Source organism: Anas acuta, chromosome Z (genome assembly GCF_963932015.1).
Source record: "Anas acuta chromosome Z, bAnaAcu1.1, whole genome shotgun sequence".
NCBI lineage: Eukaryota > Metazoa > Chordata > Aves > Anseriformes > Anatidae > Anas > Anas acuta.
Window position 1 is genome coordinate 24,666,629 of NC_089017.1, and position 27,102 is coordinate 24,693,730.

Here is a 27,102-nt window from a genome sequence, read left to right on the forward strand (position 1 = left end):
TATTTATAATGAGAATGAGTTTGGAAGGATTATCACTGGTATTTAGTAATGAAGTTATAAAAAGCCATGAGGTAATAACTTCCATGTGTATAGATTCCTTCCCAACTGTTTAACCAAACAGTTGCAAATTGCAAGCTCAAAGCTGCAACTGAATATTCTCGAGAGTTAACTATTATAAATAGTCTTATGCCACTATTTTGTAAGAAAAGGAGAGGTGATTTCATATTTTATTGTCAAAGAAAGATGATTCCTCACCTAACTTATCCTAGTCTCTGCAAACTCCTATGAGGTTCCTTGCATGAGGTTTGGTGCAATTTGGCATTTGCTGAATCCCTCTGTGGAGCCATTTAATTTACTCACCTGGCAGAATGCTATAAATTAGCACACACACATGCACAAAAAAAAAAGATTTTTTATTTTTTTTCTGTTTGGTATGTGTTATTCAAAGGAATTTTGCAGAAATGCAGGAGAGTAAGCAAGCTCTTGTTTGGAACCCAAGCCTTGGCGTGGTAGAATTTGCTAACAGCTCGCTCATTAGGAGATATTTGGAAAGATCAGGAGCAAACCCAAAGAGAAGAGATAGAACTGGAAGTCAAATAGTCTTTCTGACAAGGTAAAGGAAGCCAGACATTTGTCACTACCCTGTTTTCTTTTGTTTCCACAAATCCTGTACTTTAGGACTGCATTCATGCCTTGGTGTTTGTTATTTAGTTGGATGGTCATGGAAATATATCAGATATTTGACTGTGGAAAGCTTGTTATGGTCAGGGAATGGAAGGGGAATTTAGATCCTGCTGTGAAAATGTTGTTGGTTTAAGAAAAGGAGTGAAGAACAGAGGAGGCATAAAAAGGGCTTGGTGTTACAATCAATAGAAAGGGTAGCAGCATTTTTACAGAGAGGAAGGAATGACACAAAAAGCAAAGGAAAACTAAGCTCTACTTTTATCATACTGAAATTGAGTCTGTGTCAGGAGACCTAGGAAAAAAATGCTAGAAGACCAATACATTTCATTTTTCAAGCAAGTGTTGATTTGTGGGTAAAGTTGGGCCTGTGTTTTCAGAAGTAAATGATACAATTAGGATAACAATGAAATGATCAATCCCTGTCCAGCACTTCTGGGGGGAAACAGGAATCATGCTGTTAAAAATATTATGCAGCTATTTGATGCTTGGCATTCAAGTAGGAGTAAACTGCATTTTTAACTACTAGCATTAACTTGGATTTTAAAGATTGCAGATTACTAGAATTGAACTCATATAAAATGATGACAATGAGGCACTTTACTTCTGACCTTAGCATATACATAGAAAAGCGGAGCTTATTTTTTACACTTACATGTTAAGGTTTTAGGCAAGGAAGAAGAGGTAAAATTGATAAATTTTCTTGATTAAAAGAAGGCTGTGTATAGTCATAAAGCACAGTAGTCATTATTTGTCTTTCATATAGAACCTCACAGAATGGTTGAGGTTTCAAGGGAACTCGACACCATCTAGTCCATGCCCATTGCTCAAAACAGGGTCAGCTGGAGCAAGTTGTCTTGGACTATGTCTGACTATGTTATGAATATCTTCCAGAATGGAAAGTCTACAACCCCTTTGGACAACCTGTTTGACCACCTGCCAAGTAAAACAGTGTTTTCTTGTGTTCAGATGAAATCCCGTGTTTCTTAACTCATGCCCTGTTACCTTTTGCCCTGTCTTTGGGCACCCCCGAGAAGAGCCTAGCTCTGTCTTTTTCATTCCCTCCCATCAGGTATGTTCATATTCATATTGTGCATGTGAATAAGATATCTCTAAGCCTTCTATCCTCCAGGCTGAATAGCCCAAGCTCTCAGCTTCTCCCCATGTGAGAGATGTTCCAGTCCCATCATTGCCTTTACAGCCCTTTCCTGCATTGGTTCAAGTAAGTCCCTAGCTTTTTTCTACTGGGGAACCCAGAACTGGACACGTTACTCCAGGTGTGTCCTCATAAGTGCTGAGTAAAGATCAGCTCCCTCCATATGCTTTCAGTGGGCTTGCTAATGCAGCCCAGGAGGCTGTTGGCAACTTTGGTCATGAGGTTACATTGCTGGCTCATGGGCAGCTTGTTGTCCAACAAGGTCTTCAGATTCTTCTTTACAGAGCTGTTCTCCAGCCAGTTGGCCTCCAGAATGTAGTGGTGCCTGGCTTTATTCCTCCCCAGATGCAGCATTTTGCATTTCTCCTTGTTCGTCTTCATGAGATGTCTCTCAAACAAATTCTCCAGCTTATTCAGGTGTCTATGAAAGTCAACACAACCAGCTTGTCTGTCACTTCTCCCAGTTTTGTATCATCTCTGAACTTACTGATGATGCATTCTGCCTCCTCATCTGGCTTACCAATGAAAACAGCAAAAAGTGTCTGTCCCCATTTTTACCCTGGGGTGTCTAGCCTCCAACAAGATTTTTGCAAGTGGTTGTAACCCTCTGAGCCTAGCCATTGAGCCAGTGTTCACTACACTTCACTGTGCACTCATCTAACCTCTATTCTGTAAGCTTGTCTTCAAGGTTTTTTGAGGGACTGTGTGAAAAACTATCTAAAGTAAAGGTAAACAACATGACCTCTTTGCAGTTCAGAATTTTAGTGCCAAAGCAAGATTCACACTTTCAAAACATGCTGTATGGAATAGAACAAGGAGAGGAATGAAAATTTAAAGGAAGATGCAGGGTCTATCTTCAGCTATATCTGTAAACAAGGAATCAGACACAAAAGTATTTTCTTTAGAAGGAATTTCATAATTATTGACTAAACACAGAATATACAACCTGCAAGTTGGCTGTCATTGCTGGGATCAGAGGTCATCTGAGTACATCCACTTCTTCAGGATCTGTGTATTTTTCAGGATAGAGAATGTCAGTTTTAAGACCCCTGTAGAGTGTATATCTGATATTCACAGCTGGCAGACCTATGTACATGTGCTCATGTGCTCAGTGGCAGACATTTAGGGACCTGAAACAAGAAGCTACTGCAGTAAAACTAGTGATATTGATTGAGTCCGAATGCCAGCCTTCTGTACACACATTTGTAGCTCACAAGCTAAGGGGATTCCAGTTAGCTAACCAGGACAGGAGGTTAAATGTTATCGTGATGTTATGCCTCTGCAGCAGGCTAAAAGTGTGCACAGAAACAATTGCAGTGGTTCATTTGGTGCATATTTGTTACCAAACCACGTAGTTGGTTGGGTCCAAAGGCATCTAGGAAGTTTTGATGCCTAAAATAGCAGAAATGTATTTTGTGAATATAAATCATTTCAAAATACAGGATTTTGATGACCAATAACGTATATATATATATATATATATATATAGTTATAATATTATTATATAAATATATATAATTATATATATATATATATATATAATTTTTATTTTTTTTTTCAGAAAATGTTACTGAAAAGGCAATCCAGAGTTTTATATTTTTAAAAAATTATAATGTCATAGTTTGGTAGTTTCACATCCTGACTAACATCACTTTATACATGTTTTTTTGAGACAGAGAGCTACATATAACTGCAGGGACCAGATTTCTGTCCATTTGGACATAATGATGTAAATCAAGTGTAGAGCAAAGACAGTGATGAAAATTATTCCTTACTGATATTTCAGGAATTTCTGCAAAATTTAAGTATTAGTAACTTTAACATGTTAGAGCAATTCCTGTCTTAGTGGAAAAAGCTCTCACAGACTTCTTCAGTTAGAGCAAGAACGCACAGTCTCTTTTCAAACTGAAGGCAAAATTCTCCCTCTTGTGGTTAAATAGAGAGCTTTACACAAAGTGATTTTCCTTCACAAATTCAGTTCCTCAGAGTGTAAAAAAGAGAAAAGATACTTGCATATTTATTTTGCATAGTGTGCAATCTGAAACTTGTGGATTTTTTCCATTTAACTGCCTGGAGGCTGAACTGTGGGCTAATAAAAAACTGACACAAACAATAAGCATTTATTTACTGGAAAAAAGTGAAAATAATAAGAGGCAGATGAGTCTGAGTAATGCTGTTCTTTTAAATTAGTTAGCCTCAGAGACCAGCTTGTAATAATTCTCTTCTTCTCATAATTATTTTGGTGGATACTCTGATCCATAAGCCTACCACTAATAATAAAGTCCCAAGTACTTAGTTCTTTTTAATCTCCCTACACTGCTATTATTCAGAGTCACTATTTGTACAATAATGCACCATACATGTGAAGGAATTGTTTGTCTTTAATATTTCCTCCTGTATTGTCATAGGAAAATTTGAAAACAAAAATCAGAAGCCTAACCTGTTACTTAACGACAGTTGCTATGACATACAGAACCACACCTGTACTGAATGTAACACTCAACAAGCCAAATCAGCTTCTTTAAAGTACTGCTCTAAAAGAAGACATGTTTTGACAAGTACCAAAAATAGATTATTTTAGGTACCCTGTATGGAGAAGTAGTAGGGGAAATTTCTGGCATGCTTCCTGGGAGTTTGGGGCTTAAATCTAAATCTAAATAACTGTAGAGTACTTCAAAGCCTGTAAACTATCTTTGAAAGTAATGGAAACTCACAATTCTGATTTTGAGAGAATGAAAAATCTTTAGAATTTTGAAGGATATCTCATCATACATGTATGTCTGCACACTGAGCAGACCAGCCCCTTCAATCACTTTTAGCTTTCTTTTTCATGGATTGAGGTTCACTGTGTAAGCTGTTCCCCAGTATAATGGCAGTAACTGTTTGCAAATCTATTTCCTGTCAGGATCACAACAGAGCTTAGGGTGGAGACAACTGTCCAGTTTTCTGGGCTGTTATGCTCCATGTTTGGGTACAAGTTCAGTGAACTTACATGACCAAGCCTGTAACTAGCTAATCAGCACAAGGTTTCTGGCCTTCTTTCTTGCACACATGTCATGTGTTAGTAGCCAGCGTAACCAACAACTCCAGCCCTTCGGGTACTAAAATGGGCTTTGATTCCCATCCCTCTTCAGTCAGTCCTTCTAAGTTAGTGATACTTCAGTCTGCCTGCCTCATTGACTTTCAAACTACAAACCATTATGTGAATGCCTTTCTTTAGGGATAGACTGTTCTCTAATAGTAACTTCCTCTAAAAACTGGAATCACATGTCTGATAAATGACTTTTAATTAAATTTTCAGGGTCATTCATAAATGCCAGTAATCTTAGCTCTGTCACAATAGTGCCTGTTCTGTTTTCCATATCATGGAAAAATTGCAACACAGAACACACCAGGTACGTGTCACAGATCTCAATCTTGAGGACATGATTTTATCAGCTATTCAACATCTGTTTTAATGCCTGAAATAGTCTTTCCATCATTTCTCGTATTTTCTGCCTAGTAAAACATTATTAAAACTTTTCTGTGTGTTTCTGGCCCTCCCTGCATTTCCAGTCCTCATAGGCAGCTCCAAAGAGGTTAGGACACATGCATGGGAGTTTCCCAGCTCTGAAACTGAACTTGTTATAGAGTATTTATTATGAGGAAAACTAAAATTTCTCAGAAGAACTGATTCGGTGTGTAGCCTACACACAGCAAAACTCAGAAACAATGAAAAAAAGTATTAACCACCTTTCTGAGGGCAGCTCTGTGTGAGCCATAAATAAAATATCTGCCTTACTGTGAGTCTGGTGAGGCTCCAATCCACTAGGTTTCCATGACTATAGAAATAAATTCTTCCTACTTGAGGGCCTGTGTTGGTTATTGCTGCAGTACTGTCTGAAGCATCCTGCTAGTTTCACCTTTCCCAGTACCAACTGCACACTTTTTTCTTTTCACTTCTTTATCATAGTATAAAGATTATTTTACTCGAGTCTATCTGACTAGGATTTTACAGCTGTGTGAGGGAGAAGTATGTTCCCAGTGAAGTATGGAGGCCAATGAGTTTTCCCATTTGTCGAAACCGTTGTTTTCCCTGTGGGAAGAGGATCTTGATTCATGGCTGATGGAAGGGTATCTCAAATTATTTGTTCTTTCCCATTGTTCAAAACTAAAGAGGCAGTTTCCTTCCTTGGTCTACTTTGGGGAATTTACTAAATTGCTTTATTGCAAAACCATATTTTGTGGCAAAGAAGACAAAATGGGAGACAAAAGACTCGGAATGCAATGAGAAAAATCGGAGTATTAATCAGGTTGTTCTTATTTCTCATTTAGTTTATCTTCAAAATTCAGAAGAGCTCAGACAAACAACTCCCCCAATTTTATTAATAATTATAGTTAGAACACACAACCGAATGCACTGTGGCTATGCTTCGGAGTAGATCTACTAGCTCCATCAGGTATAAAAAGTCCACAAATTTAAAGTACTGTGAATGGGCATAGGAAGGTGAGAGAACAAAACTATTTTGTTTTCTCTAAATGTATAGAATCCTAAAATATCCCGAGTTGGAAGGGACCCATCATTAAGTCCAACTCCTGGCTCCACACAGGACCACCTGAAAATCAGACTGTATGTCTGACAGCATTGTCCAAATGCTTCTTGTCCTTTGACAGGCTTGGTATCATGACTACTTACCTGGGGAGCCTGTTCCATTGCCCGACCACCCACTCAGTGAAGAACCTTTTCCCAACATCCAGCCTGAATCTCCTGAAAGCTTCAAAATAACTTTTCTTTTGGTATCAGCATTCCTGAGGTGGGTAATAGCTGCATCAACAGTTTCCATTCCTGCATTCTCTACTGAGAGATGCTCTGCTATCAAGGCATTGTTAACAGGCCCTGTGCATCATGAACAAGTGCTAGTTTCCACCTACTGGATAAGCCCCAATCTAGCTTAACATACTCAGAGACTCTCTCTTGCAATATTTGCACTCTCCAGTTGCATTTCTATGTTTCAGATGTCACAAGAACCAGCAAGAAAGCAAATCCATTGTACAGCAGTAATAACATTGTTACCAGAGCTCAGGCAGGGAATTCACCTTGTCCCTTTCTATCATGTACATTGGACAAAGGGTGAGAACTGGTAGACTACTGTTAATGAGTTTTACCTTCAGTTGTACTGAGGGATACTGAAGGTCCTATCCCCACTGTCCATGTGCAGTCATTGAGGCAGGGAAGACTGCATAGTCATGGGCTGCTGGACAAAGTTTTGTGCTCATCCCCATTGGATTACTCCTATAACAATCATTTTCTTCTTACCCATCAATATTAGTGATCTCATGCAACTGAGACAGCCCCTATATTATTTAAGGCTTTAAATTACAGTAATAAAACTTTGAAATGGACTTCTGGTTCATGGAGCGTGATTACCACCAGCTCTCAAGGGCAAAGAGCCCCAGTACAGCAGCTGTTCTGCAGCATTGGCAGCCACTGCCTCCCATCCCAGCTATATCACTGTGGGTCTGCTGGTGGCACCAGCGTGTGTGGATGTGAAGTGAGTTGGTGTCCTCAGCTCTTCTGTTCTGGAGCTCAGCACATAAAGCAACAATTCCACTAAGTAAAACCAACTGCATTCACTTTTTTACTCAATTTCTGTATCTGTGGACTTCATGATCAATTAAGAAATATGTCATGTTAAAGTTTTCTTTATGACAATCTGGAAGCTAAAACTTGTACACCTATAAGCTAAAACTTCTACCACCAGTAATTCTGGAGTAATTCAGCTAGTTTCAGTACTCTTGAGTTTTCTATATTCACTCCATACATATTTCTCCTGCAACAATGCAGAAGCTGTTTCTGCTGTATTCATGAACTGAATGTGATTTCTCCTATGCATTTTCCTAGCCTATCCAGCTTGGCAGATTGATGTCATCTTCATTCTTTGTAGGCTCTTATTATATTCCACCCAAGGAACATTGAATCTTCTGAAAAGGTGCTAACGTGTTTTTGTAGCCTCTAAAAGCTTTCTAGAGGAAAAATGTGTTTTTTTTGTACAAGTGATACTATTTGCAAATAAGACGAATGAAAGTCAGTACTAATATCTTCTTTCTATGCATGTAGTCCAATCAGGTCTATAGGGAAAGATCATAATACAACACTGCAATGGTGATTTTGCCAACTGCTCACAGAACAGCACAGCAACCTGTTAATGAACTGACATCTGGGGTCAGACATTTTTCTGGACATGTTACTTGAACTGTACCATTTTATAATGATTTAATCACTTTGATTTCCATAAACTATTAATATCCCATTTATTTATTCCTTTCTATCTGGTATTTAGAAGGTTTGTAACAATTACTTTTTCAAAAGCTTCCTGAATCATCCAGAACACTCCCTGTCAGTATTGAGTATTCTTTGTAACTCTTAATACATTCCATGCTCTACTCTGTTTCTTCAGGAAAAAAAAAAAAAATCTGCTTTTTTCAGTGCCTCTTCAAAGTCAGAAGACCAGTATTTATCTTGCTAACCCAGTGGTAGTCTCATTAGATCATATAAGTAGGATTTGAAAATTTTCTGTTTTAAAATGTTTTTGTGGTATTTAAATAGAACTAACAGATGCTTATTCATCACATTTGCCCCTCTTCCCCCTTCCCAACCACTAATTTGCAAGCTTTCATCAACTCATTTCTAAGACATTCTTATGTTGCATTTACAGAACTGTACTAGTAGAAGAATAAACATTTTCTTCAAAGAAAAGGAGATTAGTTACATTTCTATCAAGTTTACTGAAACCATAATGGCTACAAGCTGTTATATGCTTTTCCTTTTCAGCAACAATGAAATCTGAACAGATAGGAAAACTGCCTCTATGGAGGGACTGACAGAATAGGAATTGAAGATTTTTGGTAACAAACACTAAAGACAGAGATGGTAGGTCACCAAAAATGTGGTTCGAGCGATTACATACCACAGTGACTGGGTCTTCTGTTTGCCATGGCAAACCTTCATTACCTGATCTTCTCAGGCAACATCTGGGTGAGAACTGTCCTCCTAGCATGACTTAGCTATATATGTCATTCAGTTAGCTACTGGAAGGGTAGACACAAAGAGGAATGCAGAGCCCCATGACATAGTAAACACGGGGAAGAAACAAAAATTCTTGGAGTTGCATATCAAGTGAAAGATTGTTGAGAAAAGATCTACGGTGAATACAGATAACAGCATCTGAGTCCTGTGTCTTAGTTGAATGATTAATTAGTGAATAGAATCATGCAGTCTGAAGTGTCAGACTTAATGTCACTGACTTAATGTCTGTGTATTTGAATAGACATGTGAATTGCTTGTTTGGTCCTGACAGTCTTGTTCATTTGCAAGGGATGCTATACTACGTTTCCTAGAGAATTCCAGAGAGCAAAGTGAAAAAGAGCAGAAGACAGACTATTTAGCCCTTGGAAGGGAAGAACAGTAATTCCTTTTGAACCTAATTAGTAAACTTAAAGCTCAGGGGGACTATGGAGAAAATGAGCTTTCAGGAGATTTATTAAAGTCAGGGTAAACTTGGACTAAAAGTTCATTCCAAGTAAATGGGCAGAAAAGGAGAGAAAAGACTCAGAAACTCCCTTGAAAAGAGGGAAAACGACAGATGAGTCAAGGATGGCTTCAATAAAGTGTAGTCTCTGATTTCACTGCTGATACGGTGATTTCTCCTGCAGCTGTTACTGCCTGAAGTTCATATAACAGGGCCTTCCATTCCAAAGGTCACCATGTGAAATACTATGCCAAGGGCAAAAGGACAGAGGACAGATGTCTTTGGCACCCTTGTTTTCAAAAGATCGGAGAAGAACATTCTTCATACAGGAAATGAAGAGGCCTTGCAAAAACAAGCACAGCTTCATCAGGAAGAGACTGGCTGGGTGAAAAAAACCTTCAGATTAGTTGACAAATTTAACATTTAGTCTCTTTATACCCCTTCTGAGTCTCAGGAAGTGTGACTCCAACATGTGTCCCTGTTAAGGAAGAATCACTGTGATCTGCTTAGTCACAAGGGAGATTGTGCACATAATGCCAGGCAATTTGGACTCAAAGATCTCTCCAAACCTGACTTCATGTTTAGGACAACAGAGAAGACCTTTCACTGATGTGAGACTTTCCCACTTAACATACGTGAACCAACTATCAAATGATAATAAAATTTACATGGAAATAAGATAGAATCTTTGCTTACATGTATGAAATTTCTTTCTTTCCTGGAATTTGCGGTTTTTGAGCTGATTACAACTGGCAGTGAGCTATGGAGTAAATTTGGATTCTCTTAGACTCATAAAGGGATAAGAAAATAAGCAATAAGCTTGCTATAAAAGTCAACAGTAGAACTAGAATTTGGTGCATGGTTCCTCAAGCAAAAATATTTTCTCAATTCTGAAGATATGGGCCAAATGCTGGTTTTATGTGTTTTCTCTTGCAAAAGAAGGAAAGGCAGCTAACTCAAAATGCTTACATGCCTCTAGGAAAGATTGTGATTGTGACTTCACCACCACTTCTGTGAAGATTCGAGAATTAAGTGAGAACAGCCAGTAGGAGGTAAATGGCATTCTGAAAAACAAACCAGACGGAGAGATCAGGTCATACCACACCAGGTGCAGTTGAAATATTGATGCATATTGATACTGTTCATGTCTTATATTAAGAATACTCCCAGTTCCATCTTTTAAAGTCAAGCATTTGACTTCATGCATTTCAGACAGATCTCCATTTATCAAGGGGGCTGTTTCTGCATTCCTTCATTCTTTTGTTATTTTTTTCCTAGTGTTTTTCTAAGAGTAATTTTTTTCAACAACATATAGCATAGCAGACCCATTGGAATGAAACAACACTGCTTTTTTTTTGTATAAACCATTATGGTTCCTTTAGAAGGATTGCTTACTGAAATACTGTATATGCATTTTAAGAATCCCCCATGTTTTTCTATTTTCTTATGTTGGTTGCAATATCCTATGAAAAAGTTTTAAACATGACAATGCTGGATGTTCGTAGTATCATTCCTATGACTTAGTGCATGCACATTGCAGCCAGAATAGCCAAAATGGAAGGTAAGAGCAGGAGGAGGGGGAGAATTAAAAGTGGAAGCTTTGAAGATGTTAAAAATTCTTTAATGATTCCTCTAGCATCTACTGAATTTTCTCAACTAAAGCTGTAAGACTGATGGCAGTTTGGAGCAGTTTCAGAACTGCATTTTGTTCTTCAGTCAACATCTGAGTCATGTATGAGAAGGTGTAAAAGCCATAGTATTCTACTCATTAGTAACATTTGATGCTATATTTTTGTCACAATTGTGAATTAAATATCAGAAAACTAAGAGAATTGTTGATGTGTGCTGATTTACAGTTATTCCTCCACAAAAATGTAATTAGCTACGAAAGAGAAAAATTGTAAGTGTCAAGGAAGAAGCTATGTTGTGGATGGCAATTGTTTGAATGTGGAAAGCCCTTGAACTGGACTTTTCCCTCTGCCACTTATGGACATTTAAGGAAAAAAGCCAACCACCAGTGCTATGGAGCTGGATAAGTGGCATCAATATCTACAGAGAAAACTTACATCGTGATCATCAAGTGTCATGCTGTTGGCAAAGGCAGGTAAACAGCCCAGCCTCTTGCTGATTACACCATTATATCATTTGCAGATGAAGTTAGATGATGGAAGGAAAAGATCCTGTTAGCTTCTGCTGAACTTAATTTGATTTCTTCTGGTATTATTACAAGCTTTGAGAACAGATAAGAAGTATTGCGGGAGATGATGCACTTGATGACACTAGAATTTGCAGAGCAGCAAAAAAAGATGCCGAAGTGTCTAGGTGTGATTGCTGCTGCTAGACAATCACAACACCAAATTAAAGATTCAGTTTCTTATGATGTATAGGAAAAGAATACCTGGAAACATAAACCCTTGTGCTCAGTTAGGACAACTCTGTAGAATGGTATGGCAAACTCTGAGGATATAGGTGTTGTCCACTAGGCAGCTGGTAAGATATGATCACTAGAAGCCACATCCTTGTGACTGTTTCTAGTCTTTAATGCAACCCTTTTCACTCCTAGATCTCACAGATACCAGAATATTAATGAAGCACGGTGAATAACTCTGGAACAACAGTGTTATACCTAATACCAAAGCCATTTGGATACATTTGCATTTCATATATGCCTCCAAAGTAAACACTGATACAAGCCACACAAAAACATTGTGCAATACCATCTTCTATGGAGATCATTTTGTTGACTTTTAAGCATGTCAGGCACTGATTTGCTTGTTTCCATTTAAAATATTTATCTAAACTGTACACAAAATCTGTAAATCATGAATTACGCAGTTTCATTTTTTTACCAGTGTTGGCACTCATAGCACAGAGGAAGTGCTCTGCCCAGAGAGTAGATCCCTCTTATGTTGATAATTTTTTGGTTATGATAGCAACTCTAGTCAATTACTTGGTGATCAACTACAGACTATACAAAATGTAGTTATATAATGTTTTTATTATAAGGTTTCCAAATGTTAATACTGGCATAAAATTTCTATTTTAAGTGGGCAGTGTAGAAGGTCATTCCAACATGAAGGAACAACATGGAAGGACTAGTGGGGTGCAATACTTTTGGAGGTTTCGTTAATCACAGAATGGATAGGGTTGAAAGGGACCTTAAAGATCATATAGTTCCAACTACTTGTACTATACAAGGTTGCCTCTCTTAAAAACACATTTTTATTCCAACCAAAATAATAAGTACAGTGAGAATATTAATGAATATTTGATTTGTGTGATTTTATGGGTTAGTCACAGGGGGCAAGGGTGGTTTGTCTACCAACTGCATTAATTTGTCTGAATAATTTTCCTGAGTACAAAACTTGCCGTTATTATTAATTATTATACATATACATATACATTATATATTATAATTTATTATTATAATTTATTATTATTATTATTATTATTATTATTATTATTATTATTATTATTATTATTATTATTATTATTATTATTATTATTATTATTTAATAATAATAATGAAAATAAAAACATTATTAATCATTATATTAAATATTTATTATATAATATATTTATGTATGACACTATATAGTATTTGTATAAGTATACATATTTATATATAATGGAGTATATATTAACATATATTTAAATTATATATTTATATTCCTTGTGTATTATGTTATATGTTATTAAATAATAATAATAACAATAATTTTTACTAGGTGATTGGTTTCTTTTACGTGAAAGATTGGAAAGTGTCCTAATTGCTCCAGAGTCTTGTTATTCCAAACAAGTCTACAAACAATTGGCCTCCCTTCTCTACTTCATTTTATATCTGGTAATGAGAGAATGTGCCTGTCACCCACACCTACTTAGATAAGTTGTCTACAGGACAGGTCTTTCAGACTGTAATTTCACAGACTTCCTCTGGATCTGGATAGAAATAAAGCAACTGCATAGGCAGGTCAGCAAGGTGGCGCAGTAGTGATTCTGTGCTGCCATGAGCATCACTTTGTCATATATTTTACTGGGTACTGTTGCCCAGTGGGACTTCTTGAGATGGGTATCTGCTGACCCTGCCTTTTGCCAATTTTGACTCCCTGAAACTGTGCTGTTGAAGATGGGGTGTCTTGCACTGTCATTGCTGAGTGCCTGCTGGGAGTCTCTGGCCCTTTTCAGAGCTTCACCTCAGTACTGCACATGATCCTGGTGGTACCAACATGGGATAGGATGGGCTGCAGTGTCATGGTATATCACCTCAAACTGTAATCCCCATGCAGGACTGCCACACTCTCTGATCTTTTTTTTTTTTTTTTCCCCTGGAGACCCAGCAAGTTCCTGGCAACCAGGGATAGGACCCAAGAGAATAGCATGAGGCTGTTTCAGGGAATACATTATTGGATATAATATTGGATATACATATTGGACCCAAGAGAATGGCACAACGCTGTTTCAGGGAATGTATTATTGGATATAATATTGGATATACATATTGAATCATAGAATCATAGAATATCCTGAGTTGGAAGGGACCCTTAAGGATCATCAAGTCCAACTCTTGACACCGCACAGGTCTACCCAAAAGTTCAGACCATGTGACTAAGTGCACAGTCCAATCTCTTCTTAAATTCAGACAGGCTCGGTGCAGTCACCACTTCCCTGGGGAGCCTGTTCCAGTGTGCAACCACCCTCTCTGTGAAGAACCCCCTTCTGATGTCAAGCCTAAATTTCCCCTGCCTCAGCTTAACCCCGTTCCCGCGGGTCCTGTCACTGGTGTTAATGGAGAAAAGGTCTCCTGTCTCTCGACACCCCCTTACGAGGAAGTTGTAGACTGCGATGAGGTCTCCTCTCAGCCTCCTCTTCTCCAGGCTGAACAGTCCCAGTGCCCTCAGCCGTTCCTCGTACGTCTTCCCCTCCAGGCCTTTCACCATCTTCGTAGCCCTCCTCTGGACACTCTCCAACAGTTTCATGTCCTTTTTATACTGTGGTGCCCAGAACTGCACACAGTACTCGAGGTGAGGCCTCACCAGCGCAGAGTAGAGCGGGACAATCACCTCCCTTGACCTACTAGCGATGCCGTGCTTGATGCACCCCAGGACACGGTTGGCCCTCCTGGCTGCCAGGGCACACTGCTGGCTCATATTCAACTTGCTGTCTACCACGACCCGCAGATCCCTCTCTTCTAGGCTGCTCTCCAGCGTCTCATCGCCCAGTCTGTACGTGCAGCCAGGGTTTCCCCGTCCCAGGTGCAGGACCCGGCACTTGCTCTTATTGAACTTCATGCGGTTGGTGATTGCCCAGCTCTCCAACCTATCCAGATCCCTCTGCAAGGCCTTTCCACCCTCATTCGGTCCACAACTCCTCCAAGTTTGGTGTCATCAGCAAACTTGCTCAAAATACCTTCTATTCCTACATCCAGATCGTTTATAAAAATATTGAAAAGTACCGGTCCTAAAATGGAGCCTTGAGGGACCCCACTGGTGACCGCCCGCCAGCCTGACGCAGCCCCATTTACCATAACCCTTTGGGCCCTGCCCGTTAGCCAATTGCTCACCCATCGTATGATGTTTTTATTTAGCTGTATGGTGGACATTTTGTCCAGTAGGATCCTATGGGAAACCGTGTCAAAAGCCTTGCTGAAGTCCAAAAAAATCACATCAGCTGGTTTCCCTTGGTCCACCATACGGGTGATCTTATCATAAAAGGAAATCAGGTTAGTTAGGCAGGACCTACCCTTCACAAACCCATGCTGGCTGGGACCAATGACTGCTTTGTCCCCCAGGTGCGCCTCAATAAGTTCAAGAACCATCTTCTCCATGATTTTACCAGGCACTGACGTGAGACTGACAGGCCTGTAATTGCTAGGGTCTTCTTTCTGACCCTTCTTGAAAATCGGCACAACATTTGCCAGCTTCCAGTCTACCGGGACCTCTCCAGATTCCCAGGATCATTGAAAAATAATTGAGAGAGGTTCCGCGATGACGTACGCTAGCTCTTTCAGCACCCGGGGATGAATCCCATCCAGACCCATGGACTTGTAGGGATCCAGGTGGAGTAGCAAATCCCGCACATGTTCAATATTGGATATTAGGAAAAAGTTCTTCACTAAGAAGAAGGTGGTCAGGCAATGAAACAGGTTCTTCAGGGAAGTGTTTGCGACACCAAGTGTGCTGTAATTCAAGAAGTGTTTGGACAGCACTGTCAGACATATGGTTTGGTTTTTGGGTAGCCCCATGTGGAGACAGAAGTTGGACTCAGTGATCCTTGTGGGTCCCTTCTAACTTGGGGTACTCTGTGATTCTGATTCTATGATTAAGCTTTGTTTTTATTCTGAAAAATCTAAGTAACTCTTTTTGAAAACTGAAAAAGAAATGCAGAAATAATTGAGAATCTTGCTGCATTTACTAAGAAACGATAAGAAAGCTGTAGATCAACCTTCAGGCTTCAGAAGAGGTTGACTCTGTTGGCAGCTGAGCAGAGGCACTCTTACATTTACTGGGAGTGGAATCATCATCAGTTGATGGAAAAACCAAGAAAATGTAAGAACTGTTTTCAGTTCATAGTGTTCCAAAACAACCTTTCTAAGCAGCAAGGCAAACAAAGAGAAGTGTCACAAAAAATGCAGAAAATAATTGGGTTTCTCAAGAGTCTTTCTGTGTTGTCACTACTATTGAAGCATACAATTCAATGATTTTTCAAGCCTTAATTACAACTTTTCCAGAACTTTCAAAGTTCAGTTTTGTTTAGGAATGTTCTCTGTTCCTGTGACATCAAAAAAGGGAAAAAAAAAAACAAACAACAGTCTTTTCAGAGAGAAAGTAGTAAATATTAGTAAATATTGGTCTTAATTGAAGTTGCAATCTTATGTTACACTAATGTGTAATTTTCCCTAAGTCAGAAACTAAAATCACAGAATCACAGAACTGTAGGGGTTGGAAGGGACCTCGAAAGATCATTGGTCCAACCCCACTGCCAAAGCAGGTTCCTCGGAGCAGGCTGCCCAGGTAGGCATCCAGACGGGCCTTGAATATCTCCAGAGAAGGAGACTCCACAACCTCCCTGGGCACCCTGTCCCAGTGCTCCATCACCCTCACCGTGAAGTTCTTTCACGTGTCAGTGCGGAACTTCCTGTGCTCTAACTTGCAGCCATTGCCCCTTGTCCTAAACCCACAAACCACTGAGAAGAGGTTGGCTACATCCTTCTGTCTCCCACACTTCAGGTTTTTATATACACTGAGAAGATCCCCTCTCAGTCTTCTCTTCTCCAGGCTGAACAGACCCAGGTCTCTCAGCCTTTTTTCATAGGGAAGAGGCCCCGTATCATCTTTGTGGCCGTCTGCCTGACTCTTTCCAGGAGATCCCTGTCTTTTTTGTACCAGGGAGCCCAGAATTGGACACAGTACTCCAGGTGAGGCCTGACCAGGGCAGAGTAGAGGGGGAGGATCACCTCCCTTGACCTGCTGGCCACGCTCCTTTTAATGCATGCCAGGATCCCATTGGCCCTCTTGGCCATGAGGGCACAGTCCTGGCTCATGGTCAACCTATCATCCACCAGGACCTCCAGATCCTTCTCTTCAGAGCTCCTCTCCAGCAGGTCATCCCCCAGCCTGTACTGATAAATGTGGTTGTTCCTTCCCAGGTGCAGGACTCTACACTTGGTCTTATTAAACCTCATTTGGTTTCTTCTTACCCATCTCGCCAGCCTGTCCAGGTCTCGCTTAACGGCAGCACAGCCTTCTGGCATGTCAGCCACTCCTCCCAGCTTTGTATCATCGGCGTACTTGCTGTGGGCAGACCCTTATCAAGGTCGTTGATGAAGATGTTGAACAAGACTGGACCCAGCACTTACCCCTGGGGAACACCGCTCCCCATAAAAGAATAATTTGTACTTCCATCAGTGGCTACCAGTTAAAATTTCAGAAACATCATATGTACTATTTAGGTCCATCTTTTCCTAAATCAGACTATGCCTTTGTGTAAGGAGCTTTCTTTATACATGAACATTTTTGGAAAGCAGTTCTAAATATATACAGGATTTCCTAAGAAATTTCAAACAGACTTCAGAAATTGCAGATGAGTATCATTCAGTTATAATACAACTCTTAGTTTGATGCATTTCACCACGTAGACAGGGCTTCTAAAGTGAGTTGGAGAGCTGTGTTTCTTTTCTCTAACTCAGGCAACATGGCATATTCCAAGTGCAAAAATCAGTAGCAGAGCACAACATAGGACAAAAACAGACAGGTTTAATCACCTGTAATAATTCAGTTTTGCCATTCTTGATTTTTGCAAGTTTCATATTGTAACCCTTTTGGTTCATTTTTCTTTTTGGTTCCTTTTTCAAAATGGAAAGTCCTGAAAATCCTCTGGTAATAAAGCAAAAATATCAGCTTTGAAAATGAAAGAAAATCAAATTGAAAGGCTTCCTGGCACAGCACCAACCAAAATATTCAAATAAAAAAGGACCAGATCCAGAAGCATATCTTACGCCAAAGTGTGTGCCTGTGCTGTTCTTTTGAGGTTCTGTGTCTGTGATCCATTTAGAATATCACTTGAAAAAAAATCTAAGGGACTGATTTGAAATACATCGATTTTGAAATGTGAAATGCTCAAGTATGGAGGAGAATCCATCATGCCTAATAAAATTCTATAAGCTTCATTTGCAGTCAATCTGCTTAAACATGTTCAAACAGTATAAAACTTGGGATTTGGTCAATGGAGGGAAAGTGCAAATAAACTAGATGTAGTGGCAATCCACAGGAGATACACAAGTTTAACTACAGTGTTTTTCTGTTCTTTATTTACAACACTGCAGGCTTTCTGTTTTGAGTAGCGTATGTGCCATGTTAGTTTGAGAAACAAATTTTCTTATGAGCTAGAGTAAGCTGTATGCTTTGTTTAGTGCATCTTAAATTAAATCTTTCAGTTGTGTACAAAGAAATTACAGACTTGTGTTATTTCAGTGGAAATTTTTTTCTCAGTTGACTTGAGAAGCCCATAGCTATCAATTATAAAATACTATGGCTTACTCACTGATGACAGTGGGATGTATCAGGAAAAAAAAAACAAACAAACTATTTTTGTATATAGTGTTTTCCTACATATCACAATATAGACCTGTGTAAACCTATCTGTGGAACTTCTAGTGGATGCTACTTCATTCTCAAAAGGAAGCATAATCCTGAATCCAATTTTGTTTCAGAGTACAGCTGTTTTCAGGAAAAAAAAAAAAAAAGCAAACAAACAAACAAAAAAGACTTGTCATGGGTCATGCTAGAGCATGCTTGTACTTACTTAATCATGTCTGCCTGACTTATTTGCAAGTTTTTACAGATCCTAGAAAAGCAGCACCAACATTGCAGTAGAAGCATAATCTAGATTCTGGCATAGCTCACTCTTTAACAGGATCATTATTCAGTTTAAAAATGCAAGGGCAAAGTTTGCCTTTAATTATGCCTCTATGACTTTAGTGAACATAGTAGTTTGGAAAGGGATTTTATTTGGAGACAGCAGAATTGCTGTCATAGGAATTTTGTGTCGTACTAATTGTAGAATCTTTATAACTGAGTACTCTGTGGAAATAACCTTGCATGTGTATTGAGCTTTATGCTGGCTCAGCAAGACTGTCAAGCAAAAAAAGATCATAAAACAAGTTTTGTGAAGAACTCCATCCCATGAGAATGTTACCATCCTATCTTACCTCCACTGGCCATCTGACTGCTATTGACAGTCTATAAAGCAAGCTTCATTATATGATTCAGTGATTTATAATTTTTATGAACTTTTTGCTAAAAAATATGGAACTTTGGTAATACCAGTTCACTTTAAAAAAAAAAAAAAAAGTGATGTTAAATCTTCCAAGTCAGTATGGCAGGTGTGTAAGTTTTAGCACTGACAGCCACTGAAACAGTCTTCCATTGTCCACAGAAGCCATTACTTATTATTGTCCATCTCAGGAGTTCTTACTGCCATAGTTGCCACAGTTTATCCTACAGCATTGCAAACAGGCTCCTTTCCACTGTGTTTTACCCAGTTGCCAAGGCGAGAAATGAAAATCATAGCCCAGATTCTATGTCCATTCTCTTGTTTGCTCCTCAAACAACCACCTCAGTGCTGCAAGCCTCCTGCAATTACTGTGGCACTGTTTTTTTTTTTTCTGTGCATGTCTCTACTACCTTGCAATATGGAGAGATTTTTATTACCATTATTTGCTGTAAAGTGAAATAGTTTTTATGTAATGATTTCTGCATTTGTATATAGTTCTTCTGCAATTGATCTGATAATATGCTGTTTTGTGGAAGACCCTAACGTAATCGAATAGATGATGAAATAAAATAACCTTCATTCTCCCCTAACAGGGTTGTTTGCGTTTTGAATAACAATTAACAGAGCAAGTAAAGCATTATGTGAATACTCTAGGCACAAGTTGTTGCTGCTGTTAGAGTATCTTCTGAAAGAAGATACTTGGTTAAACACTTGGTCAACACCTGGTTAAAGTATGCTTGCTACATTCCTTACTGAGCTCAAAGATCAGTAAGTTCAGTAGTGTCAGAAATCTTTGATTTTTTTTTCCTTTGTTTTTGAAACAATTCTTTCTGCAAAATCACGTTTCTCTGGGGCTAAATATACTCATGGTAAGGGAATCTAGCCAGACTTTGATAAGCTGACTCAGCAAACATAAAAATATAAACGGATCACAAATGTATAATAGATATCAGTGAATTATTAACCAGTGTCGTTATAGACAGTCAAGTTTTACAGTCATGATGCTCATTTTATCCTGGTTACTGAATTGTATGCCTATAGACACAACTGTAAATATTTTAACAATTACGAAACACTTCATGATGAGTTTGATATTATATTGCTGCCAGATGCTAGGTTAACCACAGAACAACACATTCCTCAGAACTTTCCCCACCTCCTTTGACAAAAGCAGCCCTCAGTTTCTGGCAATGACAGATACAGGCAGAGTAATGGGTACAACCCAGCCCCTGCAGAACAGCTTTCATCCAAAACAAAACAACAACAACAAAACTTGTTAACAAAAGCAAGCCTGCTAGGAATGAGCCTGGCTTGTCTGTGTATGCCTTTGAGCAACCTGGGATAAAAGACCTGAGTAACTCCCTTCCCACCGTCCTTACTTTTAAAACCAAAATGTTATAGATCTGATGAAAGTGAAGTGGTTAAGTGATTATAGGAATAGATTCTAACATGCTTTCATTGAATGCAAGAAGTCTAATTCATCACCTACACCAGGAAATCAGAAAGAGATCAATTACTTTTTTTACTAGAAAAGCCCAGGTGAAACAGTGTAAAGAAGAAAAAGCAAACACGTTGGACTGCTGCAGAAATTTTTTGGAAGTGCAACTGCTAATGAAGTGTTTAGAAATATCTAGAATAATGAAGTATTTCCTGCATAGAGTTAAGCCTCTACAAAAATATCTAGTTTCTTTAAAGACTATTTTTTAGCATTTTGTTTTTGTGGTTCTTTTTGCAGGTGTTGCTGCTTTGGATTCCAGCGTTTCTGGGAAGATTGGTTTGCGAGCAGTCATATATTATTTCTGCACTACAGTCATTGCTGTAATACTAGGTACTCTGTAAAAAGTTAAAATGCTATTAAAATCCATATCATTGCCTAATTAGAAGTACATGTATACAGCACTATGGCAATACTAATTTGCCAAGAAAGTATCGAGAGGAGATTCAGGAATCATACAAACACCATTATACACACTTGTAGCTAGATGCAGGGGGAAGTTAGTCCTGCTATTCAGTAGTACGATGATAAATTCTCAGATGCAAGAATGTATTACTTATTTCACCTGAAAGAGTGGGAGAAAACATGGCTTTCTGTGTCATCCAGTTCCCTTCCTATAAGTTTTTTATCCCTTACGGAACTACCAGGCTCCACTCCCGCTACTCAGAAGTTCACATCTCCTCTTGCAGAGAGTTCATTCCCTACAAACAGCGTTGAAATCTCACGTATTTGCTTGAGCAGAAATCTTCAGTCTGTGTTCTTAAAGAGAAATAAAATTACGCCCTGTGCTGTCAGCTGTCATGTCATTTGTGGATTGCCTTTGTGTTTTGTTGAGTTCAAGTTAATACTATGCACAGGTATCATCCACTAAAAATAAACTATTATATATTTATTTGAAGTATGAAATGTGCGTTGTATGTAGCCTACTTATAAACCAAAACAATATTTAACAATAAAGTATCACATACAGACATATGAGGCTAGAGTCGTTCCTCGAGGTTGCATTATGGAGAGTAATAATATATCACTGCAGTTGCACTGTGTAGGATAACATCTCATCTGTCTGGGAATTTTCAATGAATACACAGGGAGGAAGACTTAATAAAAATTGACATATTTTATCTGGATCCAGCTTTGAAATTGTCCCTGTCTTAAAAGAGGGGTTAAACCAGAGAACCTCCAGAGGTTAATCTAAGAGGTTAAAATAAGATGTTGCATGATACTATGATATTTCTTGTTTCATTGTGCAGAGTTACATAAATGCAGTTCGGATTTTGAAAATCAAAACTGTATATTTGGAAAGGGCTAGCATTTCTGTGTAATATTAAAAACGCCTAAAATGAAGCCACTAAAGTCAGTGGAAAATTAGTTACTGATTTCAGTAGTGACAAGTTTAGACCTAACAATTCCTGCCCCCAGATTTTTATTTGTTTCTGACGCTACTTATGTTGCTTTATTGCTGTAAGCTAGTTTTACCAAAGCAAAGAACATTTGATGAGTTTAGCTCATGAAGATTTTAATTACACAAGGTGCATTACACAGACAGGATGTGTCAATACCTCTGCTTGCACTGTGAACTGTTTTCCTGGTTCTCCTTCTTAAGGGATTGTCTTAGTTGTGACTATTAAACCTGGAGTGCCTCAAACAGCAGATGAGATTGACAGAGTGGGCAGCACCCCAGAAGTCAGTACTGTTGATGCCATGCTGGATCTGATCAGGTGAGATTTTTTTTTTGTTTCCATTCCCTTTTTGCAGAATAAATTCTGAAAATAGTAAAACTGTAATATGTAATACAATGAAAACACCTTCCAATATTTTTGGAATGAACAAGTAGAAAGTAATACGTATTCCAAGAGGCTAGACATTTTTTAGCGTATTCGAAGTGGTTTCCTTAAAAATATTTCATCAATGTTTTGGAAGACAGCCTTATCATGAGTCTGTCTCCAATAGCATCCTGGTAAATGATAGGTATGTAAAGTGGTAGAAGAAAGCAGCCTCTGCAAAGTCTGCAAAAGACTTGAGTGGGTTTTCAGAATTAATAGGAATTGAATAAATTTTGACATGTTTAGGAATTAGGCAAAATCCAGAAAAACAAGGCTGCATTTCCAATAGTAGCTAAATAGTTCCCTCACAAATGTTTCTACGTATTTTTTTCTTCAGCTGCAGTTAGTCTCTGTTCCATATCATGGAACAGAGTTGGCCACTGTTTTTTTTTCCTAGAAGTTTTACTTAATCTATCATGTAAGATTCAACTATGTATCTAAAAGTGGCTTTCTCAGCATTCTTCATTTCGTGAAATGTGACTGACATTTGCAGATGTAACTCCAGATCCACAGTTCTTTGCCATTTTTTTAATATACATGTATATATATATATATATAATGTATGTATGTATCTGCATATGTATCCTATTTAATAGCAAATGTCTGTTGTCATCTGGCACATCTCTGCCCCAGCCCAGATCAAGGTAGCCCTCTTTGGTGTGAATAGCCCTCAACCCCACAACCTCACATTCAACTATCCACAGCTGTTCTTTCCTGCTTGTGCATGACCAAAATGGCAGCTCTGTGGAGTATTCATCTCATTACACATGGTTGTTTGCCCCACGTATAAACAGCAGGGCACTGTGATCAGCCACATAATAAAACATAGTGCAGTCATTTACCACTAACTTCCACGTGAATATGTACATACATATTCACACAGATGATGAAACTCCATGCACAAAACCTTTTTTTTTTTTTTTTTTAGTATAATAAGAACCATAATTTCGACTACTCTGGGTTTTACGCTTCATGGCTCAATTTCTTGCAAACAAATAGAAGACTGTAAATTAGGAATTACAGTTGAGGTCTAAAACTCTGATTTAAAAGATTTATTGTCACTTTTTTCTGTGTATTCATCAGATTTACGATCCAAATCCAGACAGTCTTGTAAAGAGTAGTGCAAATCCCAGACTTCTACAAACTACTCTTGTCTTAAATGAAATTTTGCTTTAAAAACTTGAAAAATAATGACAGAAGTGTGCACAAGATATGGAAGGGACATAACAAATTCTGCTTCATTATAGAAACTATCTTTCTCTAGAAAATAGGTTGAATATTCAATAAATACTTAATTAATGCTGTTTTCTGGAATTGTTTGAATGTGAAATTGGCCATAGGAAAGGAGAGACACAACTGGATTGTACTTCTTCTGACCTAATTTCCTAATTTTTCAGTTCATGAAAGCAGCCCTTGACCCTGGAATAACACAGGGGAATCTTCCATAAGCCAAGATTAATTTAATATTTCAGAACTACAATAGAACATACCACATATCTGGTGCTTCCAGCAGGGTGTTTGTAAGAGTTATTCTTTATTTCCAGCATATATTTTAGAAGTTCTGTAAAAGACTTCAGACTGTCTCCTGTACTCCTTGTACTCCTTGTACAATAGATGGAAATGATGCAGTAGGAAAAACAAAACAAACAAAAAACTTTAGTAGCTAACAAGCAAATACTGAAAAATAAGCCCAAGGATTCTACCTTATCGGGACAGTGTACTGGTCCTTAGGAGTCCTGAACCTTTGATTTTTCTGGACTTCAGCTCTGTCAGTGCTAACCACATTGTTCTCTGGGTAAAGGAACAAAAACTGATCTATTTTTTAAGAAGTGAATTTTATCATTTTATTCAGATAAACAATTTGTTCTTAGTATAGTGTTGAAATGCCTCTACTTCTTTAACAGGAATATGTTCCCAGAAAACCTTGTCCAAGCCTGTTTTCAACAGGTGAGTTTGAACACCCTTCTTTGTTACTGTAGTTTTCATTGCTAACTACAAATTATTGTTATTTTATTTCCCCTAAACTATGTCATTTTAGAATAATTTCTTAGAAATTCCTGAGTATTTTATTCCCCCATAAAAAGACTTCTTTTAAGGCATTTTGGTTTTGTTTCCATTATGAAAAATACTTTGTTGTCAGCTTTTGATCATCCCTTGCAAAAAGCCTCTGTTTAGGAGCTGGATGCAGAAATCAAGCAATGTATTAATATTTAAGTTTTTCACTTTTGGGACAGGCAGTGTTACAAGGAAAATGTCATGAGGATGTACTCCCACATTCTTTAAATCCCTCCATGTCTGATGAAGTTTGCATACCTCAGCCTTCACCCCACTATGTCTCACATCAAATGTCCATTACCAGTGATGCTGGTTCATCTTTAGGAAAAGGTAGCCAGATGTTAGAGTCTATTTGAGACATCTCTTTTCAGAAGCAGTGAGATTTGGAAGTTGAAAAAGGAACCCCCTGTCTCAGTCTTACTTCAGATTCAGTCATCTTTATCCATAAATATATCAAACTGTATTTTGTGATGGTCTCTCCCTTTTTATCTCCTTCAGTTGCTGCCTACCAGTTGCTCTGAAGTTTTTAAATGGGGTAATTTACTATTCCCATTAGAAAATGATGTTAACTGTCCTGCTGTGTATAACACTGAACATATTTGCAGTTTATAAAACTTCTCCCTGTAGATTTTTTTCATCTGTCACTGACTTCAGAGGCAACTCTTCTGCCTTGTGGGAAGTATAAAGTCCTGTACTAAACTTCATAGAAAGAATGAAGGTAGACAAGTCCCTCTTTTTGTGGGCCCTATAAAACAATATTGATGTAATTATCCTTAGAGCAGGATGCTACAGCATCCTCTGTAGATGATGACACTGACACACCTTCTCCAACAGTGTAGCATGTTCAAGCATTCTGTTTGTATCAAGTGCATTGGCACAACAGACCTCTCCTGGGGTGTCTGTTGGTGATTCTCTCTAGACTGTTCCAGTAAAAAAAAATCCCTTTGCTTTTGTCAGGAGCAATATCTCATCCACTGCAAGACTGCACCCAGGTTAGCACAGTACCTGGGAGTCTGGAGAGCAGAATTCATAGTACATTACCTCTGAATCACTTGTTTGAATTACAGTTATCTGAAGAACAGAGCAATGTTGGCTCATTTTAATTGGGAAATCATGTGTTAGTGTATCAGATCGGTTTATTTTCCTGTTATTTTTAGGGGGCGTTTATGCCTTTGTTCATTCTTCAGTTTCCCCATATTTCTAAATAAGATGTTCTGTGTTTTTTTTAAACTTTTTCAGTATAAAACCAAACGTGAAAAAGTGGAAGCTACAACTGTTGTGGATAAAAATAGCTCCATATTAACAGAAGAATCTGTTACATCTGCTACGACACCAGAGGTTTCAGAGGTGCGACCTTTATTGTTATATTCCATTATAATATATGAAGTGCGAAGAAAGAACATAGATTAAATTTGATTTAGTTGACACTGCACTTAATGATTGAGAGAAATATGGAAATGGTACATAAATATAATTTAGGGAGGCCACAAAAATTTAATAAACGCTAGAGCCGATTATGAGGATTTTCAAGTAAGTTTAAGAAAACCTCATGGCTCTAGTGCTATTATAGATTGTGTAGGCAAATAATGAATTCATATACTCCAGTAAATGTATATGCAAGTGAATTGTCAATTAGAAATAGAAAATTGTTGTTTTTTTGTTTTGTTTTGTTTTTTGAAGTGGAAAACAAATAATAAAAATTATTTGTTACTTAATAGTTTGTTGTTCTGTAAAAAAATGTTAAGAGACCAAAGTAAAGATGTTTAACAAACCTCTGAGTAGAGGTCTGGAAAGCTTATGGGTATTGACAGTGTGTTAAGTCTATAATTACACTGGAGAATAGTAAGAAAGGAATTAATTAGTCAATGAACACAAAACTATGAACAATAAAAGTTCAATATTCCTTTTACTGTACTCCTTCCAAATTTCATCACATAATAATGAGAGCATGGGAATATGAGTTATATGCAAGGGCATGAATTAAATCCTGAAGCAGGATTCAGTGAGGAAATGCACCCATCATATATTAATACTGTACAAACACAGAGGAATGTGCGAATAACTACCTACTTAGTAGGATTTTTATATGATGTGCTTCAAACTCTAGTATAAGTTATGCAATTTCACTGACTTCAGCTGAAAAGTAGATTTTAAAATGGGGGCAAAATTGAACAGCATCATCCCAGGTCTTACACAATGGAGTATTTATCTTATATCTGGACAAAAGCTCTTGAGCTGCTTAGAAATGACCACAGGGATTCTATATCACCTGAGGTTTGTTCACCACAGTAGGGAGTAAGTATTGAGTACAATGAAGGCATGACTGAGGATACCTGGACCTTGCCATTCTTTCTGTCAGAAGTCTGTAAAGGACAACATAAATTAAGGGGTGCTTTACTCTCCCCTAGGATGTGATCAAATCATTGCATAGCCTTAAAATACAAAGCTTTTAAAGGCAGTTTTAATTCTATCTTCATTCCTGACCTTGCCCATGCAGCAATGCCCGAAAGGAAATGGAGTATCTGGGGAAGAGCTCCATATCTTTCCAAAGAAAGATATAATTATGCTTTCATTTTAGAACTCATTAAAGTAAACTCTGTGTTTTCAGGCTGT

The 27,102-nt window shown here is 38.1% G+C and overlaps 1 protein-coding gene across 1 annotated transcript in view; it reads left to right on the forward strand.

The window, feature by feature from the left end:
* The window catches only part of SLC1A1 (solute carrier family 1 member 1), a 61,937-nt gene that overhangs the window by 17,161 nt on the left and 17,674 nt on the right, over nucleotides 1–27,102 (forward strand). Inside the window, exons 3-6 of the mRNA XM_068666909.1 lie at nucleotides 20,852–20,944; nucleotides 22,215–22,329; nucleotides 24,339–24,381; nucleotides 25,729–25,836. Of these exons, the coding sequence (XP_068523010.1) occupies nucleotides 20,852–20,944; nucleotides 22,215–22,329; nucleotides 24,339–24,381; nucleotides 25,729–25,836 (359 nt within the window). The remainder of the gene's footprint in view (nucleotides 1–20,851; nucleotides 20,945–22,214; nucleotides 22,330–24,338; nucleotides 24,382–25,728; nucleotides 25,837–27,102) is intronic.